Source organism: Herpailurus yagouaroundi, unplaced genomic scaffold (assembly GCF_014898765.1).
Source record: "Herpailurus yagouaroundi ecotype Mexico unplaced genomic scaffold, PumYag 190, whole genome shotgun sequence".
Lineage (NCBI taxonomy): Eukaryota > Metazoa > Chordata > Mammalia > Carnivora > Felidae > Herpailurus > Herpailurus yagouaroundi.
The window spans coordinates 4,073,935-4,091,909 of record NW_024412421.1 but is presented as its reverse complement, the minus strand read 5'-3'; the positions used below and the strand labels follow the sequence as shown (position 1 = coordinate 4,091,909).

At 42.7% G+C, this 17,975-nt stretch overlaps 1 protein-coding gene across 7 annotated transcripts in view; it reads left to right on the top strand.

Annotated features, from left to right (window-relative positions):
- LOC121045266 (nuclear receptor coactivator 5-like) overlaps positions 1-17,975 on the top strand; it is an 86,701-nt gene that overhangs the window by 53,613 nt on the left and 15,113 nt on the right. For 5 of the 7 annotated variants that reach the window (XR_005797664.1, XM_040497969.1, XM_040497970.1 and 2 more), the window contains exons 3-8: positions 5,638-5,718; positions 8,256-8,338; positions 8,489-8,615; positions 12,924-13,123; positions 16,061-16,336; positions 17,491-17,685. Coding sequence is in view for 6 of the 7 variants with exons in the window: in XM_040497969.1 (XP_040353903.1) it covers positions 5,638-5,718; positions 8,256-8,338; positions 8,489-8,615; positions 12,924-13,123; positions 16,061-16,336; positions 17,491-17,685 (962 nt within the window). In the remaining variant the exon portion in view is untranslated. The remainder of the gene's footprint in view (positions 1-5,637; positions 5,719-8,255; positions 8,339-8,488; positions 8,616-12,923; positions 13,124-16,060; positions 16,337-17,490; positions 17,686-17,975) is intronic. The other 2 variants (XM_040497972.1, XM_040497973.1) reach the window with 1 other exon arrangement.

Below are 17,975 nucleotides of genomic sequence, written 5' to 3'. Positions count from 1 at the left end.
ACTTTGGCATCGACTCTGGACCAGATGCGGGCAAAGCCATGGGCCTGGCCTTCTTCCCTGTGGCATGGATCCCACATCACATGGCCCTCCTTTCACAGGCTTCTGAAAGTTACCACTTGAGGGCCTCGTTAGGCTTTAGAGCAAGGTTTGGAAACTACAGCCGTGGGCCAAATCCTATCCCACTGGGTTCTCTGCAAAGCTGTACAAAGGTGAGCTTGTACCTTTTCCCTCCCTCCTCTCCGTGAGGTTGTTTCATACATTCATAGACAATTTGTAATTGTTTTGTCACATTTTGTATTCCATCCTGGGATCCTCTCGACTTCCTAAATGATTTGTTAAAATCTGCATACATTAAGGTTCACTCTTTATGCTGTGAAGTTCAGTGGGTTTTGACAAATGCATAGTGTCACGTATCCACCATCACTGTATCATGCAGAATAATTTCACTGCCTGGAAAAAAACCCCGTGCCTCACCTATTCAACTCCATGCTGTCAAACCTCCGGCAACCACTGATCCTTTCACCCATCTCTATGGTTTTTCCTTTTCCAGTGTGTCATATAATTGGAACCATATAGTATGTAGCCTGTTTAGACTGGCTTCTTTCACTTAGCAGTATGCATTTAAGATTTATCCAAGTCTTTTTGTGGCTTGGTAGCTCTTTTCTTTTGATCACTTAATAATACTCATTGTCTGGATGTGCCACAGTTTGCTTATCTGTTTCACCTATTGAAGGGCGTCTTGGTTGCTTCCAGTTTTGGGCCGTTATGAATAAAGCTGCTATAAACATTCATGTGGAGGTTTTTGTGTGGACATACGTTTTCAAATCAGTTGGGTGTGATTGCTGAATCACAAGGTAACGCTGTGTTTAGCTGTGTATTCACTCTGCTTTTGAGACTGTCATAAAAGAAGCCTATGACTTTTTTTGGTTTGGGTCCTTTGACAGTGCCATGGTACTACTCTCTTCCTATTTCTGGAGGCTTGATTGAAATTTCTCCAGAGGAGTGTTAAAATTCAAATTGTTTTCAGTGAAATTTGAAATTATGATGGAACTTCTAAGAGTAGATTCTTAAAAATCTTTTTAATTTTAAAATTTATCCCCAGTGGGTCCTACCCTGAGAACTTAATAGATCAGCTGTCTAATAAGTTGAAGTAATTGAGATACAATAGTAACAAGTTAAAAATAATCGTACCAGCATTCCTGGAGGCTTTGGGAGTGACATGTACATTTAATTTGAAACAGTGAGGAAGTGTTTCCACAGATTCTCTTTCCATAGATGTGTAAAGTTCTCTCCATATAAAGACATCAGAATCTGCATGATTTCTGACCAGCACCAAAACTTGAAACACACTGAAAACACACTGATGTTGGGGCGCCAGGCTGGCTCAGGTGGAATGGTGTGCGACTCTTGATCTTGGGGTTGTGAATTCGAGCCCCCCATTGGGCATAGGGATTACTTAAAAATAAATAAGTAAGGGCACCTGGGTGGCTCAGTCAGTTAAACGTTCGACTTAGGCTCAGGTCTTGATCTCACAGCTGGTGGTTCAATCCTTGCATCAGCACAGAGCCGGCTTTCCATCCTCTGTCCTCTTCCCTGCCCCTCCCCTGCTCTCTCTCTCTTTCAAAAGTAAATAAACATCTAAATAAGTAAGTAAACTTAAAAAAAGAAGGAGAGAAAAAAAACAGTGATGTTAAAGAATGAAAAAAATGAAGCCGAAAAGAGGCTTGGATTTTTTTCAGCTTTATTGATATATGACTATTGGTGCATAATAGTGATGTATAATAATACATTGCACATATTTAAAATGTACAACTTGAGGGGCACCTGGGTGGCTCAGATGGTTAAGCACCAGACTTTAGCTCAGGTCATGATCTCATGGTTCGCAGGTTCGAGTCCCGCATCGGGTTCTGTGTTGACAGCTCAGAGCCTGGAGCCTGCTTTAGATTCTGTGTCTCCCTCTCTTTCTGCCCCTACCCCACTTGCATTCTCTCTCTCTCTCTCTCTCTCTCTCTCTCTCTCTCTCTCTCTTTCTCTTTCTCAAAAATAAACATTAAAAAAAAAGTTTTAAATGTACAACTTGAGTTTTGACATGTGGATGTTAGACCAGCAACTACAATCAAGATAATGAACACAACTGTCATCCCCCAAAATATCCTTATTTGCAGCTGTAAGTCCCCCTTCTCTTGGCAACAACTGATCTGTCACTTTTATCACAACAGATTAATTTGCACTTTTCAGGAATTTATATGAATTATATAATTTATATAAATTATTTAAATGGAATCATATAGTATATTTTCATGGAGGAGAAGTTTCTGGTTTCTTTTTTTTTGTTTCTTTCAGAATAATTATTTTTATATACATCCATATCTGTGGGCGGATCAGTATATCATATCTTTGTTGATGATTAGTATTCCATTTTATGGTGCTATAGACTGTGTTCCCTATAATCATACATTGAAGCCCTAACCCCCAACTTGACTGTATTTGGAGATAGGGCTTTTAGGAGCTGATTAAGGTTAAATGAGGTCAAAAGGGTGGGGTCCTAATCTGGTAGGTTTGTTGGCCTTATAAAGGAAGAGGAATAATGGGGGTGCTTGGGTGGCTCAGTGGGTTGGGTGTCTGACTTCAGCTCAAGTCATGATCTCACAGCTTGTGAGCTCAAGCCCGTGGTTTGTGAGTTCAAGCTCCATATCAGGCTCTGTGCTGACAGCTCGGAGCCTGGAGCCTGCTTCGGATTCTGTGGTTCCCTCTTTCTCTGCCCCCCCCCCCCCCAATAAATAAACATAAAAAAAAGAGGAATAGTGATCTCTCTCTCCATGTGTATGCACTGAGGCAGGGCTATGTGAGAACATAGCAAGGAGGTGGCCCCAGTAAGCCAGGAAGAGAACTCTCACTAGGCCTGGACCATGCTGACATTCTGGTCCTAGACTTCCAGCCTCCAGGACTCTGATGAACAAATTTCTGTGGTTTTAGCCATCCAGCTGATGGTGTTTTGCTACAGTGGCCTAAGCAGGCTAAGACTATGGATACACAGTTTGTTTTCCCATCCTCTTGTTGGACATTTCCCATTTTGGGCTATCACAAATGAAGATGCTGTGAACATTCATACACAAGTTTTTGTGTAGACATGTGCTTTCATTTTTATCGGGTCTAGGAATGGACTGGCTGGATTATGTGTTTCACTTTTTAAAAAGCTGCCAGATATTTTCTGAAGGGATTATACCATTTTGCTTTCGGACTATTGGCGTATGAGAATTCTGGTTCTTCCACGTCAGTCTTTGCTCTTACTTAGGTGGTCCATCCAAAGGTAGACCTGGATGGCCTGCTGGGACATGGCCAGGAGAGGCATGGAAAGGAAAGAAATCAGCCGTGTCTCTGTGGAACCCTCTGCCATATTTGTTATGTTCTCGAATGAGAATTTTTTATGCTTACATGAATTTACTTTCCATAAAAATATAGAATGACTTAATATCTTTGTCCCTTATGTTTGTCCTTCTTTTATTGCTGTTTGTTTTTGTTTTGTCTTGTTTTGTTTACTTGCAGACCTCCTGGGTTAATCCCAGAGTTTCTGGGCTATGGGATATTAGAGGGAGCCTGGGTTTTAGTGTCAGACACACCTGGGTTTGAATTTGGACTTTATTGCTTAGCTGTGTGTGGCAAGTCATGTAGCCTGACTCTCAGTTTTCTCATCTGTTTCTAAAAAGTGTGGGGAGGTTGACATTATCCAGCTTGTGTGGTTGTTATAAGGCTCAGATATAATGCATTTGAAAGCATCTTCGTTGAGCATGTTGGAAACTGTATTCATTTCCCAAGATATATGTGTAATTAGAAGTTCCATTTTCTATTTGACCTTCTACTCACTGAGTAGGAGAGGAATTGAAGTTTTAATGGGTGCCACCAATTAGCGGGAGGCCCTGAGGAGATGGCGAAATACAGTGGCATTGCCAGGACTTGGTGTAACCTTGCCATATTTAATAACATCCAAGCCTTCCTTTGGCCATTGTATTGTGAATATATTTCACATGCCTGTTTATGTGCTTACACAAAGAAAATTCCTTCCTGAGTGTGATTCCTTTAAGCAGTCCATTTGGGAACCCCCAGCTTCCACGCTACTTAGGGGATGTTTTTAAGGAGGAGAAAAGGAACATACCGTGGCTCTGGGACGGATGTTTCTCAGGCCTCTGGGATCCCAGCCAGCGTACGCGTCTGCCTCTCTGTGCTTGGGCTTCAGTGTTTGAGCGCAGGCCTTTTGGCCTGCGGAATCCTTTGTCCAGCTGGCTGAGGTGCGTTGAGTGCTTGGGGCCTTCCCTCCCATGGAGAAGTGGGAAGTTATTCTTTGATGGCTGGGCCAGACTGCTCATCTGATGTTACTGGAGTTTGAAAGGTTGTCCTGGTAGTCAAGTGGTTGGCATTAGTGCGGCCGGGATAGGCTGGGGTGGGAACTGCAAGGGGAGGGGATGGTCCCAGCGAGGCGGGAAATGTGGGTGTCAGTAGGCACTGGATTTGTTTTGCCAGGTGAGGGTGTCTGGGGGGCTTCTCTCCCCTGCCCGACCGCTGGGTTCCAAGTGTCCTGCAGCGTTTCTCCTTAGAGCCGGCTGGCTTTCTTGGCATCATTCAGTCTAGTTGCTAGGAAGCCGAATAAGGCAAATGCAACTTCCTTTTGACTTACTCACATTGAACCATCTGCTTATTCCTTCTCATGGCCTTCAAACTTGGCTAGGATCATTGAGAAGAGGGTCGAGTGGAGCATCTGTGCTCCTGATCCTTTTTGGAAAAGGAAAGCTTTCTAATAACTCTTTAACCCTCTCGGTCCAAATTCATAATAGTTAAATCTTGTTTAGCCCCTTGTTTCTTTCAGCTAACAATTGGGAACAGGCATTTTCTTCTTAGGTTTTGCCCCTTATTTTTGTCTTAGATTTAGATTTATGTTATTTGTTAACCACATGACTTTTAAATGAGGGGGACAGTGTCGACGTGTGTCAAATGCGTTTGGTATGTAAACATAACAGTGGTCTTAATAGAGGACCTTTAGTACTTAGAATTGATGCACACAAATCATTTAAGCATGTTCTTTCATAAGCACCATTGTGGAGTTAGTGCCAGATACATTAAAGGTGGCAGATAATTCATGAAAATTTATGGTGATGTTGGTGGGAACATCTACCAAAGAGAATCTTAAAAAAAAACAAAACAAAAACCCACAGAGATTTTTTTTTTTAATTACCAAACACCAACAACATTACATTCTTACTTTTTTGTTGTTGTTTTTTTTTTGTTTTTAGTTTTAATTCAGTTCACTGGGGCAAATCACATTCATTATGTTGAAGCCCCTTTCTGCTGGTAAATTTATAATGGTCTTCTTTTCTTGTGACAGAACTGTGCCTTCAGTGGTCCACTCTGGAAAAGCAGTTGTGCAAACAAACTAGACAAAAATAGAAATAAGCATTACAAACTAGAATAGAGGCTCTGGGAAAAAAAAAAAAAAAGTCTTGAGGAAAGCATTGTTTGAGTTTTTGAAATCCAGTTTAACTGAAGATTTAATCACCTGAGTGTACCAGGACTGTGGAAACTAATGTGTGGGCTATGGGAAATAATTTCTTCTTAAGTGTAATTTTGTCTTTGTTGGTTTTTTAGCAGCAAGCCGTATAAACCTTTGCTGCCGACTTCTTATTCTCCCCAAGAGGGCTACTTAGAGGAGGGTGAAGACATGCTAAGGTAAAGTTTTATTGTTGTGGCTCAATTTGCTAAAAGCTTTAGTAGTAATTTAGATGTGTTCTTACTGTGCAGACTTATGTGTTTGTTAAAATTGATGCTATTAATATTTGCTTTTTGGGAAGTCCCTCAGGTCAGCTTGATCATATTAAGCCATTCTGCTTTAACTTCTCCCTCTCCATAGTCGTTTGGACTCTAGTAACTAAAATAGACCTGCAGGCTGATGGGACTTGGGCACCTGAGCCACTCAGGGGAGCCCCATTTGGGTGACTGGCTGGCCCTCCACTCCCTTCTTCCACACCGCCGCACCTTTTTTGTGCTACCATCTAACCATGCTCCGAATATGGAAATTTACTTTATTATGAGACGAATCAGTATTCTCGTATAATATAAAGTCACATAAAAATGGCTTATCCAGCCCCCCCCGGGGGCGGGGGGGGGGGGGGGGGAACAGATGTAAAAGTGTTTGATAGTAAAAAGTGAAAATCCCTTTCAGAACCCTCCCCGGCTTTTTCCCCCTTATTTTTAACCTGAAATGGCTCACAGTGCTATATTGTTCCGGAATTCATTTCTTTCGCATAACAGTATGTGAGGGAGGATTATTCATCCTCGTTGTTTTTGACCACTGTGTAGTATTCCAAAGTATGTAAACCAGTTTTGAAGGTGGTCTTACTTAGTTTCCTGTGTCTTTTATATTCAGCTGTGGATTCTCTAAGTAACTAAGTAGGTAAATCAACATGGCACTTCAGGATTTTCGCTTTGGAGCTACCTCTGTAGTTTTGGTAAAAGCAGTTTTCCTTGAACTGTATTTGAATTGATTTTTATATGTATGAACCTTGACAGGGCCTCTCTCTTGCCTGCATTAAAGATGAGATTTGTGTCAGATTAGATTAATAATTCAAAATTGAAAAATGCCTTCCTCGACTGCGGAAGCACTTGGAAGTGTAGAATTCAGGAGTGACTATTAATGGGGGTCAGTCTCTCTCAGGTAACATTTCCTGACATTGAGGCTCAGAATACTTGCACTGGTAGGTGATCTTTGGAAGGACTGGTTTTCTTAGCTCTGGTGTGAAGGAAACCTGAAGGGAGAAATGGGTGATAGCGGCTCACATCTATTGAGGGCCTGCTCTGCATCAGACACTGTTCTAAGGGATTTACCTGCATTAACTCATTTAATCTTCATAGCAGTGCTTCCAGGTAGGTTCTAATAGCCCCATTTTACAGGTGGGGAAACTGAGACATGATGGTGTTAAGTAACGCGTTCAAGCTTACCCAATTAGTAAGTGACAGCACTGAGACTCCTACCTAGGCAGTTGCAAATTTCAACATCATACTGCCTTTCCTGGATGGCCATGTACCAGCTTCTGGGGCACTCCCCAACCCCGTCTAATTACTTAGCGTGGCGGTGGGCGGTTTACATACCACTTCGTTAAAAGAAAGTGTGTGAAGTTTGAGGGAAAGCCAGCAAGAACACACCCTAGCAAGGGTTGGAGAAAGCAGGCAGCTTAAGAAATGGCCTCTGGAGTCAATGGTTAGTGTTTGTCAGAGATAGTACACAAAGATAAAGCCTGCTTGAGGGGAGGAAACATTCTTGTGTAGCTCAGGATTCTCAAGCAGTAGGAGAGGCATGGATTCAAGCAAAAGCTTTGCCTCTAAAAGTCTGGAGCTACGTCTCTGCTGTGTCAGGAAATTGGATGTGGACAAGAACCCGAATGAAAATCGTACAGGGGCAGAGCAAAGGGATTGACGTTTGCTGGCAGCTTGCTGAATAGTCATGGTTCGACTGAGCGTGTTCCATGGCTGCTTTGCCATGCGGCGTGATGCCCCTGGTGAGAAAGGAACTAATTGCTGCCTGCCGAGGTGGTTCTCTCCCTGGCAGGACATTCCTTGTGGACAGACACATTGGTGTCTGGATGCTGGAGAGCCGCAGTAAAAATGCCTGATTTAGGGTGTAGAGTGCACCGAATTCCCCCTTTCTTCTGTTAAATCACAGCAAAGGGGACTACTTTAGATGGCTAATAGATTACCCAGCATCTGTGCACTATTTTGCATGCCTTTAGCATGGGAAAATAGCTTGCTCACAGGAGCCGTAGACTGTTTAGGAGTAAAGTGAGCAGATCTTGTTGACTCATTTTTTTACCCATATCCAGTGAAGACCTTCAGAGATAAGCACCTCAAAGGATACACACATCTGGTAAAATGATCTCTTCTCCTTTAAAATAAACACCTTGAAGTCTGAGTCTGTCTCTTTTCTGTATAGGTCTGACTTGACAAAGATCGGTGGCTCCATACAGTACTTTTCATCATAACAGGCAAGAGGAAGTGAATGGGAGGGAGCAGAAAAATCCCAGAAACGCACAGTGTTCTAAAATGAGCACAGATTATTGAGTGACTTTTTACCTCTGTGTAGACACAGCCTTTATTTTGGTGCATATGGATTGTGCTAGGTGGCCTGGTATTTATTTTTTTGGCTTTTGGGGACACACTCGTAGAGGGAAACTACATTTGCACAAACTATTCTATTTTCATTCATCCAATAGCATTAAAGAATTATGGCAGAATGTGGCTGATTATTCAAAAAGGAATGAAGAGAACCATGAGCGATACCAGTCCACTCAGTTAGGTAAGAGTCTTGCTGAGAAGCTACTTCTCTTTTCCTCATCTGTTCCTTCTAGAGGGGTTGCCATTCACTTCCACTTTTGTAAAAAACCCTGAGAACCTTCAGTGATTGCCTTTGCCCTTGCGAAAACATGAATATGTCAGTATTTTTTAGGGGATGCCAGCGGCAGGAACACATGGAAAGAAGAGCTTTTCCAGCACTTTTATCAAGTGGTTCAGAAAGCCCGTGATCAAGAGAGGCCTTCAGATTGCGTTATTGTTTCTATCAACAACGAACAGAGGTGTGTATTTATTTCTTTTTATCCTGTCGAATGAGAATGTGTACAAATGGAATTATTAAGTAGTCAGCCTTACAATACATAAGTCACTGAGAGTTGAAAGACTTTCAAAATGTCGCTAGAACACTGCTCTATGAATTACAAGAATGTGCTGCTGGGTTTACCAAACTGGTGACAGAGGCATCTGGATGGGGAGGTTTCTGACAATGACTGTCTTACTCAGTTTTCTGTATTGCTTGACTTTTCTATAATGAGTATCTATCAATTTTATAATCAGGAAAAAAAAAAACAAAACCAAAAAAACCAAGGCTATTTTCAGGGCTGGGTTCCGTGTGCCAGGCGCTATTCTAGGCTCTGGGGATACTTTAATGAACATAACAGACAAACGTTTGCCTTGGGGCACAGACAGTCTAGTGTAGGATGCCACAAATTGGCCTCACTGAAATTTCAGACAAGGGTTCCTCATTTCTTAGCTGCTTGTTGAATTCCTTTCAGCCTGCATCCTTGCTGTTTTTCCTTCGATGTGGGATGCCTTATCCTTCTCCACCTGAAACTCATGCTGGCCAACTAACACTTGTTACTTGTGTAGGCCACCTAATACCTGTAACTCAGGCAGCCCACTTAAGCGCAGTTGTGGCCTGGTCACCTGCTCTCTTGGCTCTCTCCAGCTTGTCCTTTGGGTCCGTGTAGTGCCCTGACCTTGTGCACCATTGGCTGGCACTTGAAAGCAGACAGGGGACTTAGTGTGTGATGATAATTGTGTCTCTGGATTATGTCGGGTTTCGTAGTGCTTGGCAAGGAGCATGTAGACAAATGATTGGTTGGAAGCATACACACTTAACTCCAGGCTAGGTACTGAGTGAGTGAAACTGCACACCCCAGACATGATAACTAATCATTCCTGACCAGGAGACCAGGCATGCACAAAACGTAACTCAGCATAAGGCAGCATTGGTTTTCTTTTTTTTTTTTCCTATGTTTATTTATTTTTGGGACAGAGAGAGACAGAGCATGAACGGGGGAGGGGCAGAGAGAGAGGGAGACACAGAATCGGAAACAGGCTCCAGGCTCCGAGCCATCAGCCCAGAGCCCGACGCGGGGCTCGAACTCACGGACCGCGAGATCGTGACCTGGCTGAAGTCGGACACTTAACCGACTGCGCCACCCAGGCGCCCCAGCATTGGTTTTCTTTATGAGAAAATTGGCAATCTTAAAATGACTCAGAATTCTTGCTTATTCTGTGATATCTGCTTTACAGAAATCTAACTTATTGGTAGATATAGCATCTTTACTGGTGAAGTTTGTGAAAGCAAACTTACAGCTTCATCTCGTTTGGAGGGTATTTGGGTTGGATCTTGAGGGACAGCATCCTGGAAGAAGTGAGGTCAGTCATAGCATGGGGAGGGTGGGAGAGGCCAGTTCTTTTACATTAGAAAATTATAGGATTTCCCTTTAATAATTGAAAGACAACCAGACATGCCCTGGATTAAGCTGATCATCTGGTAATTCAAACCAGTTTTGAACAAGAGGCAGTAAGAACTCAGCATGCACAGTAGCTTGGTTTTCCCTCAACATTTAGCAACTGTGGTACAGTAGTTTGGATCAGCCAGGGAAACCGCGTTAATCTTTGACTAAATCAGTTTTCTCGGAACTTGTAGCAGGCGTCACGTCTGACCTGTAGCGCCTTGTACCGTTTTCAGAATTGTGGGCTCCAGCGCCGTTCGACTCCCGAACCCGGATGCCCTTGCTGCTCTCCCGTCTTCAGAGCCAGGCCTGCTGGGTGTTGATTGGAGTGCGGCACTGTGTGGTGGAGAGGAGTCCTCGAGATTGCTTTTCTTCTCCCCCTCCATCTGGGGTGGTATTCAGAAACCGCTCCTCCGCCCGGCATTCTGCAGTTCTCGCAGCTAGCCATGGGTTAGGACCCTCAGCGGGTGCAGCTTAGGGACTCCTCGGCCGCACGCGGGCTGCATCTGCCAGGGAGTCCGAGAACTAGGCCACACTGCCTGCTCTGTTGTCACTCTGATGTTAGAAAGATTTGCAGTGATATATTGGTTGGCTAAATTCATTCTTTTATACTCCAGAACAGTAATTAATTTTCAAACGATACCCTCCAGCATGAGTTATTGTTGTGATAGTTTTAACTCATAGGCTCTCACTCTGTAAATATGAACCATGTCTTGTCTTTCTTGTTTTCCTCTTGAATTTACTTTCTGCAATCATTTGTACTCTCCTAAATCGCCTGGAAAGCATTTTTTCCTGCCATCATTTTAATTGTTTTTTAATTTTTTAAAGTTTATTTAGGGGCGCCTGGGTGGCTCAGTCGGTTAAGCGTCCGACTTCGTCTCAGGTCATGATCTCACGGTCCGTGGGTTCGAGCCCCGCGTCGCGCTCTGTGCTGACAGCTCAGAGCCTAGAGCCTGTTTCAGATTCTGTGTCTCCCTCTCTCTCTGCCCCTCCTCTGTTCATGCTCTGTCTCTCTCTGTCTCAAAAATAAACGTTAAAAAAAATAATAAATTAAAAATAAATAAATAAATAAAGTTTATTTATTTTCAGAAAGACAGAGACAGTGTGAGGAGGGGAGGGGTAGTGAGAGAGGCAGAGGGAGAGAGGGAGAGGGAGAGGGAGAGAGAGAAGCCCAAGCAGGCTCCACACTATCAGCGCAGAGCCCGATGTGGGGCTTGAACTCATGAACCATGACATGACCTGAGCTGAAATCAAGAGTCAGACGCTTAACCGACTGAGCCACCCGGGAGCCCCTCATTTTAATTTTTAATTCACAGAACATGCATTTAATGTGTACCTGTTCTATGTAAAACTCTGTGCTAAAGCACAGTGAGGAACATACAGATAATTAAGTAGCAATTCCTCTTTTCTACCTCATGCAGCCTAATAAGATAAAACATGTGCTTAAATAACAAGTGGAAGATGGGGTATGTTAAGAGTTGTTCCTGCTCTAAGCAGAGGATACGTAAGAGGAGGAGTATACTACCATTGCAGGGTCGTTGGTTTCAGGGATTAGTGTCATTTGCGGTTTCTAAGTTTTCATTCAGGTTTCTTTCTCTTTTTTTTTAGTCTTTAAATTTTTATTAATTTTGATTTTTTTAGAGAGAGAGAGAGCACTCGACCAAGCGCACGAGCTGCGGGGAGGGGCAGAGGGAGAGAGAGAGAATCCCAAGCAGGCTCCACACTCAACCAGGGGTCTGACGCAGGGCTCAGTCTCACTCCTGTGAGATCATGACCTGAGCAGAAATTAAGAGTCAGGTGTTCAACCGACTGAGCCACCCAGGCACCCCTCTATTCAGGTTTCTGAGCAAGTATTGGGCACAAGGGAAGCATAAACCTGAAGGAGAGGTCTGGGGTAGATTCTTTATGACTTGAAGACTGAGGCTGAGAAAATGGGAGATGAGATGACTCTGGGGTTTGATCCCAGGTTGGTTATGGGATGGTTGATATTAACTGAGATGGTTAACTCCAGCATTATCCATTTATTCTCTTTTTTTTTCTTTGCCATGCATTTATTTGTTGTATACATGCATTTATTTGTTTGTTTATTTGCTTATTTATTTAAGTAAACTCTACCCCCAATGTGGGGCTCAAACCTCATGATCAAGTGTCACATGTTCCACCATCTGAGCCAGCCAGGCACCCCTCATCTGTTTACTCTTCAGCAAGGAGTTGTCTCAGTGGTAGTGATCTTAAGAAATACTGGTCTGTCCCAGGAACTAATTGTAAATGAGCATTCTGTTATTTTTCTGAAGATAATAGTCTTATCTCTTCTTTACAATAAATCCTAAATTTTCTTTCATGTACTTTAAATTGAAATGACTTCATCAAATAACTCTGGAACGATTCCATTTTGTAAAATGCTGACCACATTTGTGGTGTGTATGCAGTGTATCATGTCATACAAAAACACGACTTTGACATACTTAGCTTTCTTTATAAAATTCTGTACATAGTCAACCATCTGAGGACACCACATTTTCGTAAAGGAAAGTTTCCTTTGGGTAGAGTTGCCTCCAGTTCTCTTAACTGATCCCATCAGACAGATAATGTACTATTGGTTGTTTTCAGTGTGTCTAAGAATGAAAACAAGTTGTACAGCATGCATGATTTTTGAAAAACTACAGCATCTTTCACTTCACTTATCCAAGTTCAGTAAAAATATAGTATCTTACACTTCACTTACTTAAATTTGTCATCAAAATATCTATGGAACACCTGCTTGGTGACGTATTTTTTTTCCCCTTTTGTTTGATTGAAAATAACCTACCTGTTTCTTGTGTGTGTGACGTTTTGTTTGTTTTTAAGGGACTACGCAACAGGCATAGGTCATCAGTTGCAGGATTATGGCCTTATGGTGGAAATGATTCACCTCTCCTCGGAATCGAGTCTTACGCGAGCACTCCAGGAAGTTAAAGATGATGGGTCCCCGTTTTGCATTCTTGTCGAACAGTCTAATGTAGAACTTTCCTCTTGCACCGTAATTATACTTGATGAGTCTATCAAAAGTAAGTTAAGCTTAATCTAGAACTATCACTTAAAATAGATCCTGCTTTAAAAATATAATAGTTTTTCTTTGTATGCTGGTACACTTTGAAGGTTCACATTTGTCGGTAACTAAACTGGATCTAGTTGAGGAAAAAGTAACTTGAATAGGTATCACAAAATACTCTCCTGTGTATCAGAGGTGATTGAAACTTAAATCATCTTCATTGCTCCTTACTTGTCAGGATATATTGTGCAAATATTGTGTAAAAAGTCAATTCTCTCTCTCTCTTTTTAATGTTTATTTATTTTGAGAGAGAGCGCGCGCGAGCAGGTGAGGGACAGAGGGAGAGGGGGAATCCCAAAGCAATGGGGCTCAAGCCCATGAACCGTGAGATCATGACCTAAGCTGAAATTAAGATTCAGACGTTTAACCTACTGAGCCACCCAGGCACCCCCACAAGTCAGTTGTCTTCCGTAAAACTTTTTGACCAAATCTTACCACCGTCTTTTCTATGCTCAATGGTAAGTCTAAAAGATGTCATGTTTATCGTCCTGTGCATTCTCTTAGACTACTTTTCTGCTGATTCTGCCTTTCCTGTGATATCTCAAACATTTCTTTATTCTTAGGCTCATGAGAGTGCACAAAAATGAACTCTCTTTTCCTCCCTAAAACACATAGACTTAGGCAGATGCACGCATCCTAGACCACCCTCACCTTTCCCTCCTGGTCAGAGCTGCTGCTCCCAGAGAGGCATCTGCTTTGTGAAGGGCCCCTTGGCAGCTTCTCTGGAGTCAGATCCAGACGAGCCTAGGTGCTCTAGTCCTCATCTTTCTAGAAGCTCTTGGCACCATTCTGTGCAGTCCACACTCACTTACTGAGTTCCTCATGTGTGCTAGGCACTGTCAACCCTGCTTCCTTCCTGTGCCCAGGTGAGCAGCAGCCGGGCAGGCTTCTCCCATCCCAGCTGTGTCTCCATAGCAGCGTAGGGTTTTCACTGCTAAGTCAGGAGACCTTTCTCCTCGGCAGAGACCTAGTGGAGTATGGGAGCTGGATTTATATCCTACCTGTGACTTTGGAGCCTTCAGAGAAGTCGGTGTCAGATTGGTGTCCTAAAATCCAGCTGTAATGTTGAGTCTGGAAAAAACAACAGTGAGGAATACTCGGCTTCCCATAGTTTTGAGGCTGCTAGGACGTCTTTTTTTCTGACCATTCCATTTACTTTTACGCTGTGTTGCAACCCACACCCACCTAGCCAGCTCTTGCAGAATACTGTTCCCACTATGGTTTTTTTAAACATAGAAAATGTCTAATTTATGTTAAACAAATAATAAGACTAAACCACACTTAGGTTCGGAAAATTACGAATCCCCATCTCCGAGGGGTGGGAGTGGGGAACGGCTTGATATGAATAGGTTGTGTAGAGGACTAATCACATGTGTTATGTTCATGCAAGATGGTGTAGGAAATCCTCACTAAAGTAAGTAGGTTGAATCATTGGTCGGATACGAAAACACTTTTACAAAGCCAGCACTACTTAAAAAGCATGTGATCTATTTTTACCATGTTACACATTCAGAGAAGGGTTTCTTTTTCATGTCCACAATAGTATTAATAGGTTCATATTTCATTTCCTATCCATGGATTTAATTATTGAACTCAGATGATATGTAAAAAGAACACTCTGTTTTCTCTTATAAGCTACATCTGTTTTAGCAAAATTAGTCTTTGCTGGCCTCTCTTTCACATTGCTTTAGAGCTGACAGTTTGTTTTATACCTCACGTGTAGCCGTTATTCAGAAGCCCGTGGAGCTGCTCCTGTGCCGAGACAAACATTTAAGACAGACAATGAAACTTTAGCACGTGAAGGCAAATATGTATTCATATCTCGTCCTAAATGTAACCTTCATAAACACTGCTTAGGATTTAGCCAAATACCATAATCTCCATTGTAGCTCTGTAGTGCCCCTTGGGCCCTAAATTTTTCAGAAGTTGGTGATACGTGGCAAGACAGGGTGGGGCCTTCCATCTAAAATTAAACTTTGAAGAAGTCATATTCTCCATAGGTAAACCTAGGAGAGATCAGACAACACCTATGCATTGACTGTAGCCATTAAAAGCCATTCCTGGTATCTAGAACTTATTTTATATGTGATATATATGTGACCTGACCTGGAAAGGCTTTTAACATGATTTAAGATCCCATGGGCCTGAGCCAGACTGCAGAACCACATAGACGATGGTGGGTTTCTCCCCAGGCTACAGTGGCAGAGCCTAGAAGCCCTGCACCGCAGGTCTGTCTGTGTCTGTCTGTCTGTCTGCCTTTTATCAAAGTGTTACATACACAGAGTTAAAAGATAAACACTAAAAGGTTTGCAGTGAAAACCAGCAGCCCCATTTCACACTTGCTCTCCTCTCTAAAGGCTCTGTTCTCTGCTTCTACTTGTTTCTTCTGTGGATCACACTCCTCTCAAGTCATCCACCCTGATCACTGAAACCAAATCAGACACCTTCACTTCTAGGATTTTTTTGCCCTTAAACCTTCCTAGTAGCCAGCAGTGGTTGAAGTTACATCCTGTCTTTTTTTTAGATTTGCTTAGCGTTATGAATTCCCATTGATACACATGGCACCTGTTTGCTCTCTCTTTCCTTCTGTCTGTCTCTCTCTCTCTCTCATCAGCGTAGCATGAAGCTGTCCAATTGTGAAAAGAGGGTTTGTGTGGAAATGGTAAACCAAGCGACACATGTTATAATTTTGAAATAGAATGTAATGTTTGATTTTGAAATCTGACCAGGCACCTGCTGCCGAGGGTCCCAGACCGTCGGATCGATAGGCAACCACATCGTACTGAAAGCTGACACAGTTTAGACGACATGTAGTTGGATTAACGTTATTTTCTGATTTTAAATGAAATCAGGGCAGCCATTTGATGTAAAGCCGGCTCTTTCTTGTCCTCAGTACATCGTCATATGCCTCTGGAAGATGCCCTGGTGCTGGTAGCTAAAGAATACAGGAGATATTTCTCTAAACGGGAGCAGCAGGAACATGCTGGAATTGCTCTGCGGGCTGGAGATCTCCTGGACGACTTCTTGGCTCGGGAGCACCTTCCCAGCTACTCTGTCCCTTTGGGCATTCAGCACCTTGTCTTCCTGTTGACTGAGGGAAAGCATTTGTGTGGGAATGAGTTAAACCTGCTCATTGACTACCTGAAGACCAGGAAAGGGCAACTGAAAGGTATTTGGCACTGTCTCTCCCCCTTCCCCATTTTAAACCCCAGAAAATCCTTTTCTGCAAATTGCTATGTGAAAAAAACTAGGAACTTTTTAATTTAATTGAGAGAATATACCTCCGTAATATAAAGGTGTCTGATATGAACTTGTTCCGCATAGGAATTACACTATGTTAATGTTTAACTTTTACAGGCTAACATGTTTTTTCTCAAGCTAAATTTCCTTTTGTATCAGATTTTTAATATATAAATAGGATGACCTCTGTAAAGGTGGACATGTGGGAAATAATTTCTCTTCTCTGTTGGTTTACTTTTGTGATTCGAAGTTTCAGCTTGTTAACTGAGACATTTGTAGGTTATTATTAAGTGTATGGTAAACACGAAGAAGCAGTTCCTAATCTTGAAGATTGTAAAGTGCATTTCAGTTATGAGCCAAACTCCTTAAAATGGGGACTTTTTAGTTGTTGTTTTTTAAATTTTTTTTAATGTTTATTTATTTTTGAGAGAGAGACAGAGTATGAGTGAGGGAGGGGCAGGGAGAGAGAGAGACACATAAGCAGGCTCCAGACTCTGAACTGTCGGCACAGAGCCTGACGTGGGGCTCAAACTGACAAACTGTGAAATCATGACCTAGGCCAAAGTCGGACACCCAACCAATTGAGCCAACCAGGTGCCCCCAGTTTACTTGTTTTGAGTTAAGTATGAGAAGAAGATAATAACCACGTGTCCCCTGTGGGAAAACACAGCTGAGGTTCTAGGACCATGTTAAAACTTTAAAGAAATCCTTCATCTTATAAAATTCACAATGTATTTTACTTTTGTACATTTTTTATTGTACTTTCTCAGGGGTGGGGGGGCTCATAAACTTATAACACAATAGGTTTTTTTTTCCCCTGGGTGCCTGTGTAATTGATTAATTGATTGACAGAAGCATATTAATGTTCTGTTACTTTCAGGTGTACACATAGTGATTTGATATTTGTATATATTGTCTAATGACCACAGTGAGTCTAGTTAACATCCTGCTTCTCTTTGATCGTAGAAACCTCTCAATCAGGGCAAGAGAAGGTCTTCCTTAAATTCCCGGAGTGTTTTTTGTGTAGCTTGCTAGCCTCTGTAGCAGACTTCTGGTGACCACTTGTTTTCTTCATTTTTCCAGGCTTTGAGACGCCCAAGTCTTTGGCTGGCAGTGATCATCCCTCATTTCAAGGCAGGAATACCCCAGTGGTGGGCAAGCCGCCTCCACTTCTTCCAACCCCTGGAAAGGGATCCTTCTCAGGCCCTCATCCCCCCTTTCCTGCCAGGCCCCCGTTGTTAGGGGACAGACCAGGAGGGGCCCTCCTTTCACTACCAGGTCAGTGCGTCCCTCTAGGAATAAGAGATAGCAGTAGCTCTGCTGCCTTTCCAGGCATCGCCCTGAGAGAGCAGGACAGCTTAGAGCCATTGCCATGTTTGTTGTCATAGTCTGAGTGTTAAGATTTCAGAGGCCTGGGGGAGACACCTGGGGCTTCAGTGGATGCAATTCCTCTTGAATGAGTTGCCGAAGTTCAAGTTTTAACATAGGGAGCTCTCTTGTCAGGGTTGGTGGCCACATTTAGAATGGCTTACACGCAGTTCTCTTAAGAAGCACTCTGAATTCCATAG